At 44.5% G+C, this 18,739-nt stretch overlaps 1 protein-coding gene across 1 annotated transcript; it reads right to left on the reverse strand.

The window, feature by feature from the left end:
* Positions 1-3,914: 3,914 nt before the first annotated feature.
* LOC143399754 (putative serine protease 45) lies at positions 3,915-11,289 on the reverse strand. The gene is made up of 6 exons (XM_076856709.2): positions 11,037-11,289; positions 9,194-9,220; positions 6,153-6,309; positions 5,382-5,656; positions 4,437-4,600; positions 3,915-4,148 (listed from the first exon to the last, which is right to left on the reverse strand). The coding sequence occupies exons 1-6, from the start codon at positions 11,287-11,289 to the stop codon at positions 3,915-3,917; spliced, it is 1,110 nt and encodes a 369-aa protein (XP_076712824.1).
* Between the last annotated feature and the right edge of the window lie 7,450 nt (positions 11,290-18,739).

Genomic DNA, 18,739 nt, shown 5'->3' on the forward strand with positions numbered 1-18,739 from the left:
AAGATTCTAAGCAAAATGGCAGCAAATTGAATGCCTAGGATTTTAGGCATTCAAATTTACCTAGGATTACCATTGACCTAGTAGTGTAATTCAATATGTGAATAAATAAGAACCATAAAATCAATAGTCCACTGTTGCATCGGCAGGACACAAGATAGTCTCTGGCACAAAGAAGATTCTTGAATAAATATCTGTGGGCTGGATGAACAAATGAAGTAAAGGCCATCCTATGTACTCCCACTATTATCACTACTATTTTGTATTGTGCTGGAGTTTCAAGGCAATAACATTACAAAAAGAAATGAATGGTTTGATTTTCAGAAAGGACAAATGGAACCTGTTACCATTTGAGGTGATTTGATTACTCCCAAATAAGTGAAGAGAACTGCTGGGAGCCATCTTCTAGCTGTGGGTAAACGGAGCAATGTTGGAGCCATTAGGTAGGAAAGCTTGGTATCAGGAGCTCCCAATAGGAAACAGCTGCCTTGAGAATGCCTGGTTCATGTGGCGTCCTACCAAGCTCACTGCTCAAGTTCTAATAGCTCCTGGAGATGGGTGTGGCTTGCCAAAATGCCAATCAACCTGTCTACTAGGAGACCACATGGAGAAGCAAGCACCGAAACAGGACTCCTTCCACTGAAACCTTACCCCTGCCTTTGATGTGCTCCCCCTTAAATAATTGGAGCCTTTTTCAGTTGTTCACTTGCAGCTCCTACCAGGACTGGAAGACCCATCAGGCACTCTGTTTTAAATCTAATTTCTACCTCTGTCTTTATTTCTTCCTGATTATTTCAGACTTTTTATTTTTCCCAGGTAGCTCACATCTCCTGGGCAGAAACCTTCTCTGTTGGGGTGCTGGTCACCTGGATAGAGAGATACCAACTAAAAAACTACTGAATTGAAAAGATAGTTTTAGGGGCTGGGATTGTGGCTCAGTGGTAGAGGGCTTGCCTAGCACCTGCAAGGCCCCGGGTTCGATCCTCAGCACCACATAAAAATAATTAAAGATATTGTGTCCAACTACAAGTAAATATATATATATATATATATATATATATATATATATATATATATATATATATAAAGAAAAGATAGTTTTAAGGATTGGGGATATATTTTTACATATATATAAAGAAAAGATAGTTTTAAGGATTGGGGATATAACTCAGCAGTAGACACATGCAGAGTTATCATGCGTGAGACCATTGCTTGCCCACCAGTACTGCAAAAAAAGATAAATAAACAAAACAGTTCTGCAAGTCAACCAGAAATCAAGATCACTATCTCTAAAAATCCACCAATAGCTTTATAATACCTGAGATGTAGAATTGTGCAAAAGGTAATGAGAACAGATATCATTTACAATACAACCAAAATACTTACCCAGACATCCATGAATAAAACTCTAAAACTGCTGAAAAGATAAAGAAGAGCTGAACTAATGGAGAAATATGTATCTGGTTAGAAATGTTATATATCTCTGTAGAAATGAGAGTTCTCCCCAAAATACTATGTATATTTAATTCCAAACAAATACCAATAGTATATTTTTAAGAAGTGTTCTGCAATTTTATTTTTCTCCACCTTTTTTAAATTGGCACATTATGATTGTACATATTGATGGGATTTGTTGTTACATATTCATGCATGCACATGCTACAATGATATAATTTGGCCAATATTATCCCCCAGCACTTCCTCTGCTATATTCCCTACCTCCCACACCTTGGTCCCTTTGATTTTCATGACATCTCCCTATCTTTCTTTTCCTTTTTCCTAAGTATGTACGTATGAGAGAAAACATGAACCTTGACCTTCTCAGTTTCATTTATTTTGCTTGTTGTAATGGTCTTTAGTTCCTGCAAATGACATAATTTCATTTTTCTTTATGATTAAATAAAGCTTCATTGTGTATATTAACACATTTTCTTTATCCATTTATCTGTCGATGAACACCTAGTCTGGTTTCATAGTTTTATAGGGTATTCTGAATTGTGCCACTATAAACATGGATATGCATGTGTCATTGTATGATGACTTGAATTCTTTAGGATAAATACTGAGGAGTGGTTTAGCTGTGTCATAGGGTAGTTCAATGCCTACTCTTTTGAGGAGACTTCATACTGATTTCCATAGAGGTTGTGCTAATTTTTATAATCCCACCTACAATGTAAAAGTGTACCTTTTTCTCCACATCCTCTTCAGCATTTATTATTCAAATTCACGGTGACTGCCATTCTGACTAGTGAGAGATGAAATGAAATCTCAAGTGTAGTTTTGATTTGCATTTGCCTAATTTGAATGATGTCAAACACTTTTTCATATTTTTGTTGACCTTTTGTATTTCTTCCTTTGAGAAGTATCTAATTCATTTGTCCATTTATTAATTGATTTTTTCATGTAAAGTTTTTTGAATTCTTTATATCATCTAGATATTAATATTCTGTCAGAAGAATAGCTAGTGAAGATTTTCTCCCATTCTGTAACAATTCTTCCCAATTGTTAACATTGCTGTGCAGAAGCTTTTTAATTTGATGCCATCCCATTTATTAACTCTTGGCATTGTTTCCTGAGGTTTACGGGTTCTTCTGAGAGAGTCGTTGCCTGTGCCTACATGCTGGAATATTGACCCTACATTTTCTTCTAGGAATTGCATAGTTTCTGACCTAATTTCTAGGTCTTTGATCCATTTCGAGTTGATTTTTTGTGCAGGGTGAGAGATAAGTTTCATTCTTCCACATATAATCAGTTTTCCCAGCCATTAGTATTTTGTTGGCAAGCTGATTCTAGAGTTTATATGGGAAAAATAGGTAATATTTTATTTAGAAGAAATAGGAGAATTGTTGCTACAATTTAAGAAAATACAACAAAGTGATGGAAACACTACAATATTAGTCCAGGGGGCATAAAGGTCAGTGGGAAAATAATGAGTTCAAAAAATAAAGCATAAATATATTGGGATTTCATCATAAGTGTGGAAATTCAAATCAGCAGGAAAAGGATGGACTATACAAAATAAATGGTGACAACAAAATCAGTTCTTGGGTTAGAAACAGAGTTAGGTCCCTACCTCACACCATATAGAAAAAGAAATTCTATGATTACTATGATTACTCCTGGGGGAAGAAAACAGGACCAGTGGGGGCCAGATGGGAAAAGAGGAATCTTTATATACAATCTCTGAATTTTAAAAATAAATCACAACAAGAATGTATTTATATATTGCTTGAATTTTTTTTTTAATAAGAAAAGAACATAGAAGGAAATACATCAAAATGAGAAGAGTGTGTATCTCTGTGTGGTGGGCCTGGGGAAGGTTTCCTTTCTCTGGGCTTCACTGTATTTCCTAGCTTTCTATAATGAACATATAATACTTTTACAATTAGTTTAAAGAAAACAGGAAGCTGTGTTCAGAGTACTCTCTGTGGATCATTCCTACTGTCAGCCTATAAGGCATGTTTTGACTCCTCCCTTACAGTAATATACCCACTATACAGATGAAAGAACGGAGGCTGCAGGTCCAGGTCCTTTTCCTATGCTCCAGCACTGGAGAGAGAGAGCTTCCCATTTGGGAGCTCCCTGGCAGAATTAATTCCAGGAGGCCCTGACCTCCCACCTACTCCCAACCCCCAGGGATGCTCCAGAGAACAGAAAAAAGAACCAGCTCACTTTGCATTAAATTTAAACCCTACTATCTTTGTCCCAGATTCCAGAACCCTCTGGATCATACTCCCCCTTTTTCTCACCCAGGGCTTAGTCATTCACCACACCCCTCCCTGCTGGGATGCCAAAGCAGGACCCGGTTTCCTAGGAGCCACTCTTTCCCTACCCTTGAATATGGACATGTGACCTTGGTCCAACCCCCCATCTGTTGCCATCCAGCAGAGGCAAAGCAGGAAGAGGAAGGGGTGAAGTCAGGGGCCCATCAGAGGCCACAGCAGCCAGGACAGGAATAGGAGCCAGGAGGAGCTGCAAGGACCAGTCAGAGTTCCATGGCTCAGTTGCTTCTTAATCCATTGGCTATATTTGGTGATGCGAGCGAACACTCCTGGATTCTGTGTTTGGGTGCAGGCCTTCTCCCAGGACAACACCCCAGCCAGCACCCATCGGCCATAGACTTCGCAAGCCAATGGTCCCCCAGAATCTCCCTGTAGAGAAGAGAGGAGTGAAGGAGGCTCCTGAACCCCAGGAAACCCAGAGTAGCCGCCCTCTGAGTTCTATTTGAGAGCTGTTCTTGCTAACTGGGGCCTCCTTGGGCTGCTCAGTTAGGGACCCAACTCAGAATAGCAGCCAATGTCAAAGTTTCAGGTGAAGGAAGGTGAGAGTAGATCCTGATAGTAACAGAGGGAGCTAAGCAAGCCCTGCCCCAGGGAACTGGCCCCCACCCAGGAGTTACTAGCAGGAGAGCTGCCAGAATCTGCACCTCCCAAACTCACAGAGCACAAGTTATCTCCATAGTTGGTGGCACAGACCAGATCTCCCTGGACAAGGCGGGTAATTCGGGGGATAACGGAGAGCTTGCGATAAATCTTGTTACATCTCTTGTTGTCCATGATGAACACCTCGGCCTCCTGCAGCTCTGAGGTCAGCGTGGAGTTGGCTGTGGAGGAGCTCAGTTGGGTGAGCAACAACCCTTCACATCACTCAACCTTGACTTCTGCCCAAGATATTGTCACCTCCAATCTTGAGGCTCAGTCAAGCCATGCCCTGTCACATTTCCATCCCCTCCTTCACTCGGTCCTTCCCCTTGCAGTGTCTACCCTAAGTATAGACCCTTTACCTTCTCAGACTTTGGTTAGGGATCCTCTTCTCTGGGGAGCTTTAGCTGCTGAACCAAGCCAGCCCTCATCAAGTTCCAGGGTGGCCACTTATATAAGTTGGGACCCCAACCATGTGCCGTTTCTCTCCAGACTGATAGTTTCGTACTGGCTATTCTCTCTGTCCCCTGACTAACACTTGCTCCTCCTTCAGACATCTCAAGCAGTCCCTCTGCCCAGAGCTCAGCCCAGATCTCCTCAGGTTTTTGTCAGCCTGCTCTCCCTGATTCCATCGCTACATGCCATGCACACCACATACTGCTGTGACTCCCTTCCGGGCAGGGCATGCATTTTCAATGGCAGGGGCTGGGTGTGTGTCAGATGCCCAAAGTGTGCCTAGTGAGTGAACGAGGGAGGGAGTGAACTTATGAACACCTGACCCTGAGTTTCTATAAGAGGCAAATGATTACACCCAGTCTAGAGAGTGTAACCTGAATGAAGTGGCCGTGGAAACCATGACAATGGTCACCACGGGAGACATGGTCCTAACCCATTTAAAGAACTAAGGACCAGAGGTGACAGTCACTTTGACCTCATGCCCCCACCCCACTCCATCCTGCTCACCTAAAAAGCGCTGTTTGACCTGGCCCCAGCCAGTCACCCAGCACTGTGTGCCAATCTTCAGGTTAAAGTTGGGTTCTGGGAGACAGATGGGCTGAACATACTTGCTGAAGGTGACGGGAGTGAGGAGTTGGAGAAGGGCGATATCACCCACGACAAATGTTCGACCCCAGAACTTGGGGTGCACAATGATGTCCCTCACAGGGATCCAGATGACCTTTTCGTATCTCATTGGGTTCAGCTTGGAAGTACCAAGTACCACTGTGTAGTTTTTGGAGCTGCAGGAGATACAGAGCCCCGCCTGGCAGATATCAGTTTCCCAAACAAGTATGCCCCTACCTCTTCCAAGGACCCTCTCCCTTATCGGAAGTCCTGCCTGATTTGCTGTGCTCACTCCACCTTGCCTAATCTATCCTGGAGGTCTCAGAGAGAGGGATCTGCCTGCCTCATCCTTCTTTATTCAAGTTGACTGAAGATGGCCTGTTCTCTGTGGCATGCTGCAGGTTTGTGGGTATAGATGCACATAAATGTATTCCTGCGGGAGGGGGTTCTGGGTTTTCCTACTTCCCAGCTTGGAATACAATCCTTGTTGCTTGAGATTCCCGCCCCAGTCAGTCCCTGGCTGCCTCTCAGATCCTGAATACGACACATTTCTGTGCTGGCCACCACTTCCCACCCTCCCCAACCCCCTCCTTCCACAAAGAAATAAGGAAACTGGGCTGGGTCCATTGTAGCTCTGAATCTCCAGGCCCTGGACCCATAGACAACACTCACCCTTTGATGCAATGGGCAGCAGTCACCACCCATTTGGAGTCAATGAGGGACCCTCCACACACATGCTCACTGTCTATCCGGAGGCTCACCTCCCAGGGCCAATGGCGGGGTTGGTCCGAATCCTGTGTCCACCAGGGCTCACCACAAAGTTCAGAAACTAGCATATCAGAGAGACACGTGACCACATAGAGGAGGATAAGAATGCCCAGAACCAAGAAGCCCTCCAAGGCCAATTTGCATAATGCTGTAAAGACAGGGGCTTCTTCCCATTTCAGAGAGGGAGATTGAGGGTGAGAGGCAAGTGGCTTGCCCAAAGGCAGTAAGCTAGACAAAGTGACAATGACAGATACCAGCATCAAGAAAGGGACATAGAGATTTCACAGCAGGAGAGAGATACTGAGATTCAACCAGCACAGGACTTCAAAACAAGGGAGAAGCAGAGAAGGGATCCTAAGCAGAGCTACAATGTTTGCTGCAGTCTTTACACCAAGCAGCCTGGAGCCCTCCGAGGTCCCCACTCACAGTTCACACACTAGTTTAATCAGCCAAGATGCACGACTGTGTGAATGAATGTTTGAATGAACACAGATGCAGAATTCTAAATAAAATATTAGCCAACATCACATTTTGAAAAACAACACTCCTTGATCACATAGGGATTGTCCCAGGAGTGCAAGGGTGGTCCCACCCTTGGAAGAGTTCCAATGCTTTCTCCACATGAACAATTCTAATGATCTGGAGGGAGAGAGATTTTGTGCTTTTCTCAAGAGATAAAAAAAAGGGGGGGGTGTTTAAACATTCAAGGTGTACTTACGACTTGAAAAAAAAAAAAGAAAAACAAAGGAAATTTGTAACTTTTGATATGTCAAATACCTATAGGAAACATCATATACTGTTGAAGAACAGACCAAAAAAAAAAAAAAAAAATCTACACTATCAGAAGCCAGGATAAGGAGACTCTGTGAAAAGGGGCAGAGGAAGTAATTTTTGAGAGCCTAAAGGGGATGTCCTGTTCTACCTTTTAACTTGGCTGGTTGAGGACACAGGTGTGTTCATGGTGATAATTCCTAGATCCAGTCACACTTTGTGCATTTTATTGTATGTACATAATACCTTGCATGAAATCATTTACTTTTGAAATCACTACTATTTCTTTACGCCAGCACCACCACCAAGAAAATACACTCAAAACACATTTTCAGTAGCAAAAAAATTACAAGTACATAGAAATTAACCTAATACCACATAAGACTTGTGCAGTGATAAATTTAAAACTCTAATAAAGGACACAGAAAATAATAAACATAAATGGAGAGACGGTCCTTTCTGTGAAAGAGAATAAGTATTTTAGATATAATTTTCCCAGGATTAATCTATAATTCATTTTCCAAGTTAGAATTGTTAAGACACTTGATAAACTTGTTCTAAAATTGACATGGAAAAACAAAGGTCTGGAAAGAGTTTGACCATTGAAAAATCCCAGTAAAGAAGGGCCTCTGTGCTGGCAGATATTAAGACCCACATGAAAGCCAAAATAACAGGAATGGTATAGTGCTGACACATGGACAGTCAGGTGGACCAACTCAGGAACTTGATGTAAATGAGCAGGTCACCATAATCAATGCACAAAGAACCATTGAGTAGGTGGTGTGAAAACTAGCTTTCATATGAATGAAAAGATTCCTCATTAATAGTTCTTGAAGACCTAAAGATAAAGGTAAAACTGTGAAGTTAACAGACTGTGTGCCATGGGTGGGAAAGAGTCCTTAAAGCCCCCAAATACAAACCATGCTGGGCTACTGGTGCACACCTGTCTCCCTGCTAACTGGGAGGCTGAGCAAGAGGACTGCAAGTTCAAAGCCAACCTGGGCAACTTAGCAATATTCCGTTTCAAAATAAAAATAAAATAAAAAGGAGTAGGGATGTAGCTTCATGGTAAAGCACCCCTGGGTTCAATCCCTGGTACCACACACACACACATACATACACACACACACACACACACACACACACACACATACACACACACACACTCCACAAACCTTAAAACATAAGACTAACTTGATTATATCAAAATCAAGAAGTTTGGGGGCTGGGGTTGTGGCTCAATGGTAGAGTGCTTACCTAGCAGGTGTGAGGCACTGGGTTTGAGCCTCAGCACCACATGAAAATAAGTAAATAAAATAAAAATATTGTGTCTATCTACAACTAAAAATATATATTTTTAAAAAGAGTGGGCAATACATTGCTTATTTCCAAATGAAGACATTTTAATGGGGCTAAATGAAAACAGGAGGAAACGTGGGGCCGTGGTTGTGGCTCAGGGGTGGAGCACTTGCCTAGCATGCCTGAGGCACTGGATTCGATCCCCGGCACCACATAAAAATAAATGAATAATAAACAAAAAATACACATGAAAGCAATATGTATTGTTATAAGAACACACAAAGAACACATGGAACGTATCAGAAAAAAAGTTGGAGAAGGTGGGGAGAAAGGGAATAGGAGTGGCGAATGGGCAGAACAATTTAATCAATTTAATTTAATCAATCCACCAAACAATCAATAATGAATCAGAGAAGAGCCTGGCAAGACCTGAGACAATGGAGGTTCGTGAATCCAAAGGACAGGAGAAACCCAAGCCTTTGCCCCTGATATATAAGGAAAAAGATAGGAAACCCAAGAGCCAGGCTCCGCAGACAATGCCCCAGGGCCCCAGGGCCCAGCAGGCTCCAGCTGCAACTGCACAGTTTAGAACCCCAAACACATGGAAAAGTGTAGCCTCCTGGACATGTCCCCAGAGAGGATGCAGCCTGGTCTGAATTCAAAGAGAGTCTGCATTCCCATGGAGTTCCCTGTAGATTTTCCCCCTGGATTTTTAAGTCCATACATCCTGGTAGTCACAGGTTGTTCTTTGAAAAGTAGCCCTCTAGAATATTCCTGGTTCCTACCAACCCAGAAATGCTATCAACTGATGCCCTTCTGAACACATCCCCCAAAGACCTGAAGCCTTTCCTATGGCAGGGGCCCACTGAACTCACCTGGTGTAGTTCTGTCATCTGTGAAACCTGAAGGAGAAAAGATGGCCAGAGATGAAGCTAAAGCTGGGGCATGATGACAGCCAAGACGTGCATGTTTTCATTAATTAGTTCTCTCATGTATTCTCCAAATATTCCCTCATCTCCTGCATGAGCCTAGCTTGGAGGTAGACGGTGGGGGAACCGATGTGTCACACAGAGCCGGCCCTCCAAGAACCCAATGCCCAGCACAGGAGGCAGACCTAAGTACACAATCACTCATGTGAAATCAGAGTGACAGACCCCAGGTGTCAGGTGAGCCCTGAAGAGGCGGTGGACAAAAGAGACTTCTGAGAGGAGGGGTTCCTGGGCTGGTCTTAAAGATGACAAGGCACAGCAGAAATGAAAAAGGGATGACATTCCTTGCAGAAGAAACATTGTGGTGTATGCTGGAGATGCCAGAGGATGAAAGCAAGACCTGTGATAGCTAGAGACAGATGATACCAGGAAAGGAGCACAGGAGCCAACCACAGAGGTCCTTAAGCACCTGGCCAAGAAGCTGGTTAAGACCCCCTGGGACGCCAATAAAGGTGTGGCAGTGCCAGGCTTGTAATATAGCCAGGAAGGTAAAGGACTGAAAGCTCTGAGATCCCACTGGAGATACTGCAGAACCAGACAAGAGAGGAGCAGCTCTGGATGAGGAAGTTGGTGTGAGACCAGACATGGAGAGCTGGATGGGAGATTTGGGACTACAGAGTAAGAGAGGCCAGTTTGTAAGGTGAGGCAGCTTTGAACCCCCAAGAGTCGAGATGTTTCTAGGTCATTTGGGTGGAGACTTCAGCAAGTGGCACATTGTTTTATGAAGCATTATCACATAAAATGTCAGCTTAGAGCCCAGGGTGAGTTAGTTCACCCAGTGAGCAGTAAACAGGAAAGGAGCAGGGAACTAGAGAGAGCCTTAGGGGATACCCCTATGTCAGGGGTGAGCAGAGCTGAAGGGGGCCTGGGGCAAAGGCTGAGGAGATAGAGGGTTAGTCCTGAGGTAGAGGAGAATCAGGAAGCCAAAATAAATAAAGAAAATGAAGGGAGCAGTAAAAGGTCAGGTCAATAAAGACAAAGGAATGGGCCAAGGATAAGGTGGGGTGGAAGCATGAAGCCTAACAGCCAGAGGGGCATGGGGATGGAGGAAGAAACACAGCAAAGAGAAGGGGAGAGGAGGATGGGCGACAGGAGGCCGATGGAGGGAGCCCAAGGCAAAGAGGGAGCCTGGAGATCTATTTTCTGAGAAAATGAAGCAGCTGCTGGTAAGGCACACTGGGTTGGAACAGGGGATCTGGGAAGAAGGTGGATTTTAGAATACTCCTTTGAGCTGTTCAGGAACATGCCTGAGTCAAACCAGCAGAATCGAGTGGGACTAGCTACTGGGGAAGAGCAGAGGATGGGGAGCAGGAGGAGAGTGTGAGGCTCCAAAGGTGCTGGGAAGAGGGTGTCCGGGAGGTCAGGACAGTAGTCACAGAGTCCAGACTGGCGGGGGGCGGGGGGGGACGGGGGGGGGGACGGGGGGGGCGGGGGGGACGGGGGGGGGCGGGGGGGCCGGAAGCGGCAGGATGCGGATGAGTCACAAGACAGAGGTGCTCCCCGCTGGCAGTCCCAGGAGGCTAGAGGGCAGGTGGGGACCCAGAGAGGACAGGGGTTTCAGATCACTGGGAGCCCCTGCAGAGATCCTGGGAGGGCTAATAGAGCACAAGTGGCCACTGGGCTGGTATGGGGACAGAGAGTCCCAGATGCCAGAATAGACAGCCACCCTGGCAGGACAGGGGCGAGAGGGGCGGAGGGGCGGAGGATGGCCCAGACGGCGTTGCCTTACCTGAGTTTGGCGGTAGCAGAAGCAGCTGCAGCAGGCAACTCAGGAGCCAGGACCTCAAGGATCCTCGCCCGGCGGCCATGAGTCCCGGGGCCACCTGACGCCTGCGGGGTTGGCTCAGGCGGGCTGGCTCAGGACAGCGTCTCTGGCGCGTGCTGTGATGCGTCTCTGACTTGTGGTGGCGCTTCAGCACGCGCGCAGCCAACGGCTCCAAAGACAACCTCGGATCCCAGGGTGGCCGGGCCCATGCAAGCATCCCAAGTGGCTCTGAGGGTATGACAGTGCCCACAGAACCTGGCTGGTGAAGGCCCCGACCAGATCCTTGGCACCTCTGCCTACACTAGAGAGTTCCACAATCACTATTGATGTGAGCATCTGGAAAGATGTTAAAAGTACAAGACGGGAGAAAAAATAGTAAGACTAGGGAATTAGGGACCATCCTTTTAAGAAAGTGATACATAAGCTGGACCTAAATCAAGGAATCCTGGGAGAAACCTGAGAAAAGAAAGACATTTTTCCTCGTTTACACACCACCAATAAGATCAGTGTCACTGAAAGAGGTGTGGTTTTGCCAGACCTTATAATAGGGCTTTTTGCAGAAATATGATGTCTGCTAGACATGGCAGGGATTGGGAGATGACCACCAAGACTGTTCTTTCCCCATAACCCAGCCTGGCATCTAAGTGTGTCCACACAGGTGAGGTGATATATGCTACTTCCATATCAAAAACCAAGAGAAAGTTGCCTTTTCTCACTCTTGTTACCCCAGAGCATTGATTCTCAAAGAAAGGTCTCCAGATCCACAGCACCTACCACTGAGAACATGTTCCAAATGTACATTCTCAGGTGTGGGCTCTACCTACAAAATTGAAAACATGCAGAGAGGAAACAGAAATCAATATTTTTTTAAAGAGATAATTTTAATATTTATTTTAGTTTTTTCGGCGGACACAACATCTTTGTTGGTGTGTGGTGCTGAGGATCGAACCCGGACCGCATGCATGCCAGGTGAGCGTGCTACCGCTTGAGCCACATCCCCAGCCCTAGAAATCAATATTTTAACAAGCCTTCGGGTTTAAAATTCACACAGATAATTACACATTGCTGAATCCATAGTGTTTTTGATAAGATTGCTTTATATAGATGTTTAGGTTTCTGCCAATATATATAGAGACAGTACATCAGTGTCATTATTTTACCAGTTCATGTGAGCTACAGAAAATTATCTCTTTATACTTCTGTTTGTAAAGTCATTATTTTAAACACTTCCTTTACATCAATGTAGAACCATGTCAAACAGTGTATGAGTTTTCTTAAACCACCAAACATAATTTAGAGAACTCAAGAGAAGGAAATGTTATTTTGATTATTCCTCCCTTTCTTTCTGATGTCTCAAATTTCCTTTTATTCTTTCCTTTCTGTTTAGTGAGCTCCTGAGTTTATGGTATTCTTTTATGGAAGAATTGTAGATGACAGGTTCCCTTGGGTTTCCTCAATCTGAGAATCTTCTGATTTCCGTTTAATTGCTACAAGCTACTTGTCACTGTGGAGGAACGTGGCTTGACCCTTGTTTCTTTGGTACTTGAAACATTGTGCCACTTAATTCTGTCTCCGTGTTTTCCGATGAGAACTCCACTGTCATCTGAATTAGTTCACCCTGTTGGTAATTTGTTATCCTTCTGTTTATCTTTGTAGGTAGTTTCTTTAATTTTTAAAAGTTGGATTGCCATGTATCTTGTCATAAAGTTCTTTAAGTTTTTTTAAATTCTGTGTTTGTCCAACATCTCAAACCTGTTTCTGTTTCTTGCCAAATTGGTCATTTATTTGTTTGGCTATTGATTCAGTGTTATCCTCTTTCTTTCTTTCACACTTTGGTAACATGAACGTTAGACCTTTTTACATTCTTTCATAGGTCCTCAGGACTCTGTGCATTATTCTCCTCCAATCTATTTTTCAGCTTTTAGATTATATAATTTCTCTTCTCCATCTTACTGTTCATGATAGTTTTTCCTTTTGAGCTATTCTGAACTTGGGACTCTTCATTAGATTTTTTTACTTTTGTTACAGTATTTTTCAATTATCAATGGTTCTTCTTTCTATCTTGTATTCCTTAGCTAAGATACCAGGGATTGAACAAGGGGCACTTAACCACCAAGTCACATCACCAGCCACTTTTTATATTTTTATTTTGAGACAGGGTCTCACTCAGTTGCTTAGGGACTCACTAAGTTGCTGAGGCTGCCTCAGCCTTCTGAGCTGCTGAGATTGTAGGCTCATGCCACTATGCTTAGCCAGTATTTCCATTTTTTAATTAGAAAAAAATCCCAGAACCCCACAGAAACCAATTCCAAGATTTTATGCTTTCAAGTAGTGTTCAAAAATATCAGTTTAGCCAGACACAGTGGCACACAGGGAGCCCAAGGCAGGAGAGAACAGCCTCAACAACCTTGTCTCAAAACAAAAAAAAATATAAAGGACTGAGGATGTAGCTCAGTGGTAGAGCACTCTTGCATACAATTTCCAGTACTGAAAACATACACAATCAGATTTATTCCATACATTGCATTAGGGAAGAAAGACTTCAGCTTGGAACCAAGTTCAATACCAAATACAGAATGATCTGCTGAAAAATTTTTAGCCAAGAGGCAGCACTAAGGAGTCAGTAGATGGGAAATTACCAAAAGAAACTTGCTTAGATATGAAGAGTAGAGAATTCTTGCTAAACAGGCTCAGCAGGATTCTTTCTACAAATTGGATTCAGCAGGATTCTTTGCTAAAACTGGAGGAGGGCTCAGAGGAAACTGATTAAAATTTGGTCTTTGTCAATTCTATATTGAAGGATCTATGAATAAATGTTGACCAACTAGATAAGAAAAGCAACTGGGCATAATGGCACACCCCTATAATCACAGAGACTTGTGAGGCTGAGGCAGGAGGATTGCAAATTTGAGGCTGGACTCATCAACATAGACCCTGTCCCAAAATTTAAAAAACACCTTGGGGGTGTGGCTAAGTGGTAGAGCACCTGTGGGTTCAATACTCAATGGGGGGTGGGGGGTGAGAGCAAAGACTATTTATTCTAATCTTGCTGTAGGAAAGGAGTCATCTAGATCACTTGCATTTTGGCAGAGAGTTGAAAACAGAAGAGCAGAAAGGCTATATTGCAGGGAAAAAAAAGAGGCTTCAAGTGTTCCCTGGTTAGAGGTTGTAAGCATGGAAGCTGTAGGCAGGCTAACTAGAAGTGGTGCATCTTACATGATTCCTTAAAGATATTTCACTTTCTCTGATTGGTCTTAAGTTGGAAGCAGATACAAAAATTGGTGAAATAGCTTAGGTTCTCCCCACAAAGTTTTTTTGGGGGTGGAGGGTTGAGTGTGTTTGTTAATCTGTTCTTCTACCAGGCAAAGATACAGCAGTTGGTCCCCCTTTGCCCCAATCATATTTGGCATGTAAGGACATCTAGATGATGTCATCTATAAGAAAAGAGCCTTTACTAGATACCAAACCTGTTTGTAACTTGATCCTGAACTGCCCAGCCTCCAGAACTGTGAAAAGTAAATTCCTGTTGTTTGTAAATTAATTCCATCTGTGGTTTTCTGTAGTATAGCAGTATTAGTCAATTTTCAGTCTTCTCTGTTCCTATGACAAAATACGTGAAATAAATCAACTTAAAGTAAAAAAAAAAATCACACAGATAAAAAATGAACCATAATACTAAGAGTGGGACCATACAATGGAGAAAAGCTACCTGCTGGCCAAGAAAACTGGATTGTTCTGGTAAAAAGGAGTTAGATTTGTTTGGCCAATCCATGAATATCCAGTGGTTTGTTGGGAGTTGGTGCTGTATTCATTAAGAGACAGTGTTTGATGTTTAAGCCTGATCTCCCAGTCCCATCCTTCCTCTGGCAACAATTGGAACTGCCACAGCTGCCCATTGAAATCTGGGGGTGAGACATGGACCCCTGGAAGGACAAAAGGCAGAAGATCAGGACAAAACTGGTCAGCAGATCAACAAAGAAAATGGGAGACACCAGCCCTTATATGAGGTCACCAAACCTGGGTACAATGTTTTGAATCTCTCACCCTACTTCATGTGGAAAGTCATTTTTCTGGAAACAAATTCGGATGAGCAGCAAGGGGAAGAACTGAAAAAGGAGGAATATTTGTTATGCTCCAACTTCACTCGGGCTCCCAGTTCCATTCTCTCCTGATCACCTGCCCCCAGCAGAATCTGTGTGACTCAATTCTAGAGGTTACTGCAGAGATGCTGGAAAATGACATAAGGGACCAGGATCTGCTTAGCAAAATCACCCATAAGATGCACTTCAGAGCAGGTACTGCCTTACGTCTTCTATGGTTAAGAAACAGAACTTCCTTAGCTACATGGGGGCACAGCTCTCCACAGAGGAGGTTATATATAACCAAACAACCCAAGTGAGTGGAGCTTCAGAACACACAGGACACTATCCAAACATTTATTCAGTTCACATTTTAAATCTCCACACTCAAAATTGTCTCAACACAATTCAGGATGCCCCTAATGCAGCCACTAGGGCACAGAGGAAGGAGTGCCGTATTAGGATACCCAATAAGACGCCAGTACCACAGGCTACTCAGTCATAGATGGATCCACATCGGAGCCGGCCAGCCACAGGCAATTGAGCCAGATGTGGAAGTCCCAGGCCTGACACCTCTTCAGGGACCAGGCAACACCTCTTGCATGCCCTCTGACAATGACCGCTCTAGCTGGTGTAGCAAGGAACGTGGGATTGGGTTCTTTGTCTCATGAATTCGAAGAATAAAACCCACAGACACAGGGTGAGAGTAAAGTAACAGGCTTTATTAGAGTAATAGAAAAAAAAAGTAGAGTTCCCAAAGAGAGAGGAATCCCAAAGAGGGATAACAAAGGGTGGCTATTGTCTAAGGGTTTATATAGATATGTAGGTTTAAGGAAGTCAGCCCCCTGCCCAATCCTGAATAAGACATTCATGTCCACAAGGTATTTATGCAGGCTTTAGTCCAATTAAAATATCAATAAGGCATTTTTCCTTCTTTGGAGGGGCATGGACCCCTGTCATGTAGGTCCTGATTTAAAAACAGCTTTTTTGTAAGTTAATTAGCAAATACATACAAGTGCTCTTTGTGCTCTGCTACTTAGGAGCATCTCCCTATCCCCCCCCAACAGTCTCTCTTCCTCCTGACATCTCTGGTGAGACACAGTCTCAAGGAGACCCTGAAACCAGGGTTTCACCGTGATGACTTCTATCCTTTGGCACATATTCTCCAAAGTGTCCCAAGTCATCATGCTACCCATGACAGGACTGCAGGCACTCGAGCCTCCCTTTCCAACAGGGAGAGCATGGCCCAGGCATGTTAAACTGTGGGTCTCTCGGGGGTCAAAGAGTCTCGCCAGATTTGAAGAAAGGACATTGAGAAGGAAAGGGAGGTTAGAGGAGAGGCCTAGTGGGAGACCCCACAAATAGGAGGGGAGTGGGCCCGGATGATCATATGGTCACCAGGATGGCCTCAGGTAGCATAAGACATATGAGCAGCATACAGACTCCCATGGAATATATACCAGAAGCCTGATTTAAAATATCATTGATCCACTTCTTAAACTGGATGATCTCTGTATAAACAGAAGGAAGGACACCGCATTTGTAACCCCAGCTCACGACACCTATCTGGATCCATGTGTTGTTGACTTCACAGGCAAGAGGGCCCCCAGAATCTCCCTGGAGAAAGAAAAACAAACAAACTGCAGGGATAGAAGAGGGTCCTCATCCGACCAGGCAGCACACCACCCAAGGTTCTGGGGAGACAGACATGCACAGGGCTTCCTTCCCCAGGATCCCCAAAGGCACTGCCAGGCTCAGGTTCTCATATTCTCAGGGGAATATGAGATTTGACAGAAGGAGGTTGATGTGGGAAGTTGAACATCCTCTGAGATGTGTTACTCTTTCCTGGTGACCAGGGAAGAGGACATGAGTCACAAAGCCAGCAGGGCCTACTACACCTGCAGTAAACTGACTCACTTTGGGTGCCCCTACTCTTCCACTGCTGCTGTCCCCTTCCTCATGACCCTTGCCAAAACCACCCAGGAGCTTGCAGCTACAGGAGAACCCCTGACAGAGAAGACAGCAGGCAGAGCCCACTACAGCTTCAGGCCAATATCGATGCCTATCAGTCAGTCCTTAAAGGAACCTTAAATATTTTGAGAATCACCTCTGCATAAAAAGGGCCAAAATTCTCATCTCTTACCCCCCCACCATTTTTCCCTGATCAAACTCACCTGTCCAACCCCCTCTGTTCATCAGCTCCACTACCTTCCAGACTGGGAAATATCCAGACCCTGCTCTTCAAGTGAAACTCGGCATGTACTTTCCCAAACCTGCTCCACTAGCCCCACCACCAGTCACCTCCAGAGAAACCCAGGGTCTTCCTTAGCCTCTTCCTCAACACCAGTACCCTATGATCTTCACCATTCCACCTCAAACACATGTCCTATGGCTCCTTGCTGCCCCATACCCTGCTTGGGATCCAATGGTGATCCCTAGATGATGAAAACTGCTCTTAGACTTCAGTCTAGGCACCGCACAACCAAGAAAGTCACTGACTTAAAAGACAAATCTGATCACACTCACCCAGGCGCCCTCCCAGTCCTGCCTGAGCCAGACTAGAATTTGGCCCTGCACCCAGACTCACTCTACCTCCCCACCCCACCCACTCACCTCTCTGGCCACATCTGCTATCCCATTGCTCTACATGTTTAAATCATCCTTCAACTGAAGATCTGCCCCCAGACCTCTGGGACACTGTACATGCTGAGCCCTCTCCCTACATGAAGACTCTGTGCCTCTCACAGAAGTGACTGATAGTGGGGACAGTGGAGCAGGTTTGGGAAAAGACATGTGAACTTCTACTTGAAGGGGTGGTTTGGGATGTTTCAGAGTCTTGAAGATAGCAGAGCTGGATGGATGGGGTTGGATACATGGGTTCACAGAAGGGAGAAGTCATCCAGTCAAGGTAAAGACTTTGGATCTCTCTCTGCACAGGTGATAATGAAATTATTCAGGGTTCTTGAAACTGCTTCTTTATTCATTCCAACAATAAAACTCTTTCCAATACATGCAAATATGCATCTGATAAGACTAGGCCCAAAAGCCCTCTCCTTAGGAACAAAGCTTGGTGGAGAGGGAAGAACATGGGCCTGGGAGTCATAGAGGTACGACCTTGAATTGATGTCCTTGGATCTCCCCTTCCCCATGTGGATAGTAGGCACTGTGTCTGTGTTGCTGGGTCGTGATGTGGGTTAACTGGGATCATTTGGGCTAGCGCTCACACTGGCAGGGTTAGTGCTGCATAGGAGAGCTCAACTAGTGAAACACAATGTGAACATCACCCAACCCACCTTCAGCACCCTAGCAGTGCCTCAGACAGTCAGGGCTGCTCCCTTTTGAAGGAACAGGCCATACCAGCTAAGAGAATCTAGGGAGTCACTTCCTGTGCACCTCCTTATCTTTCAAGGGACACTCAAAAACAGGCAGAAAGGGGCCACATACTGACCCAGCAAGGACTACGCTGCGCGTCATAATAGCCACAGATCATGCCGTGTCGCACCACGGTGATTGATGTTCTGAAATATCTCTGATACTTCTCATTACAAATCTTCTGGGAAAGAATCTTTTGTTCAGCTTCACGAAGCT

Source organism: Callospermophilus lateralis, chromosome 1, assembly GCF_048772815.1.
Source record: "Callospermophilus lateralis isolate mCalLat2 chromosome 1, mCalLat2.hap1, whole genome shotgun sequence".
NCBI lineage: Eukaryota > Metazoa > Chordata > Mammalia > Rodentia > Sciuridae > Callospermophilus > Callospermophilus lateralis.

Excerpts from the sequence above, each read along its gene's own strand:
- LOC143399754 (XM_076856709.2), bottom strand. The coding sequence starts at position 11,289 with ATGCTTGCATGGGCCCGGCCACCCTGGGATCCGAGGTTGTCTTTGGAG. Across the intron at positions 9,221-11,036 it reads TCTGCTACCGCCAAACTCAG|GTTTCACAGATGACAGAACT; the intron begins GTAAGGCAACGC and ends TTTCTCCTTCAG. Across the intron at positions 4,601-5,381 it reads GGTCAAACAGCGCTTTTTAG|CCAACTCCACGCTGACCTCA; the intron begins GTGAGCAGGATG and ends GCTCCTCCACAG.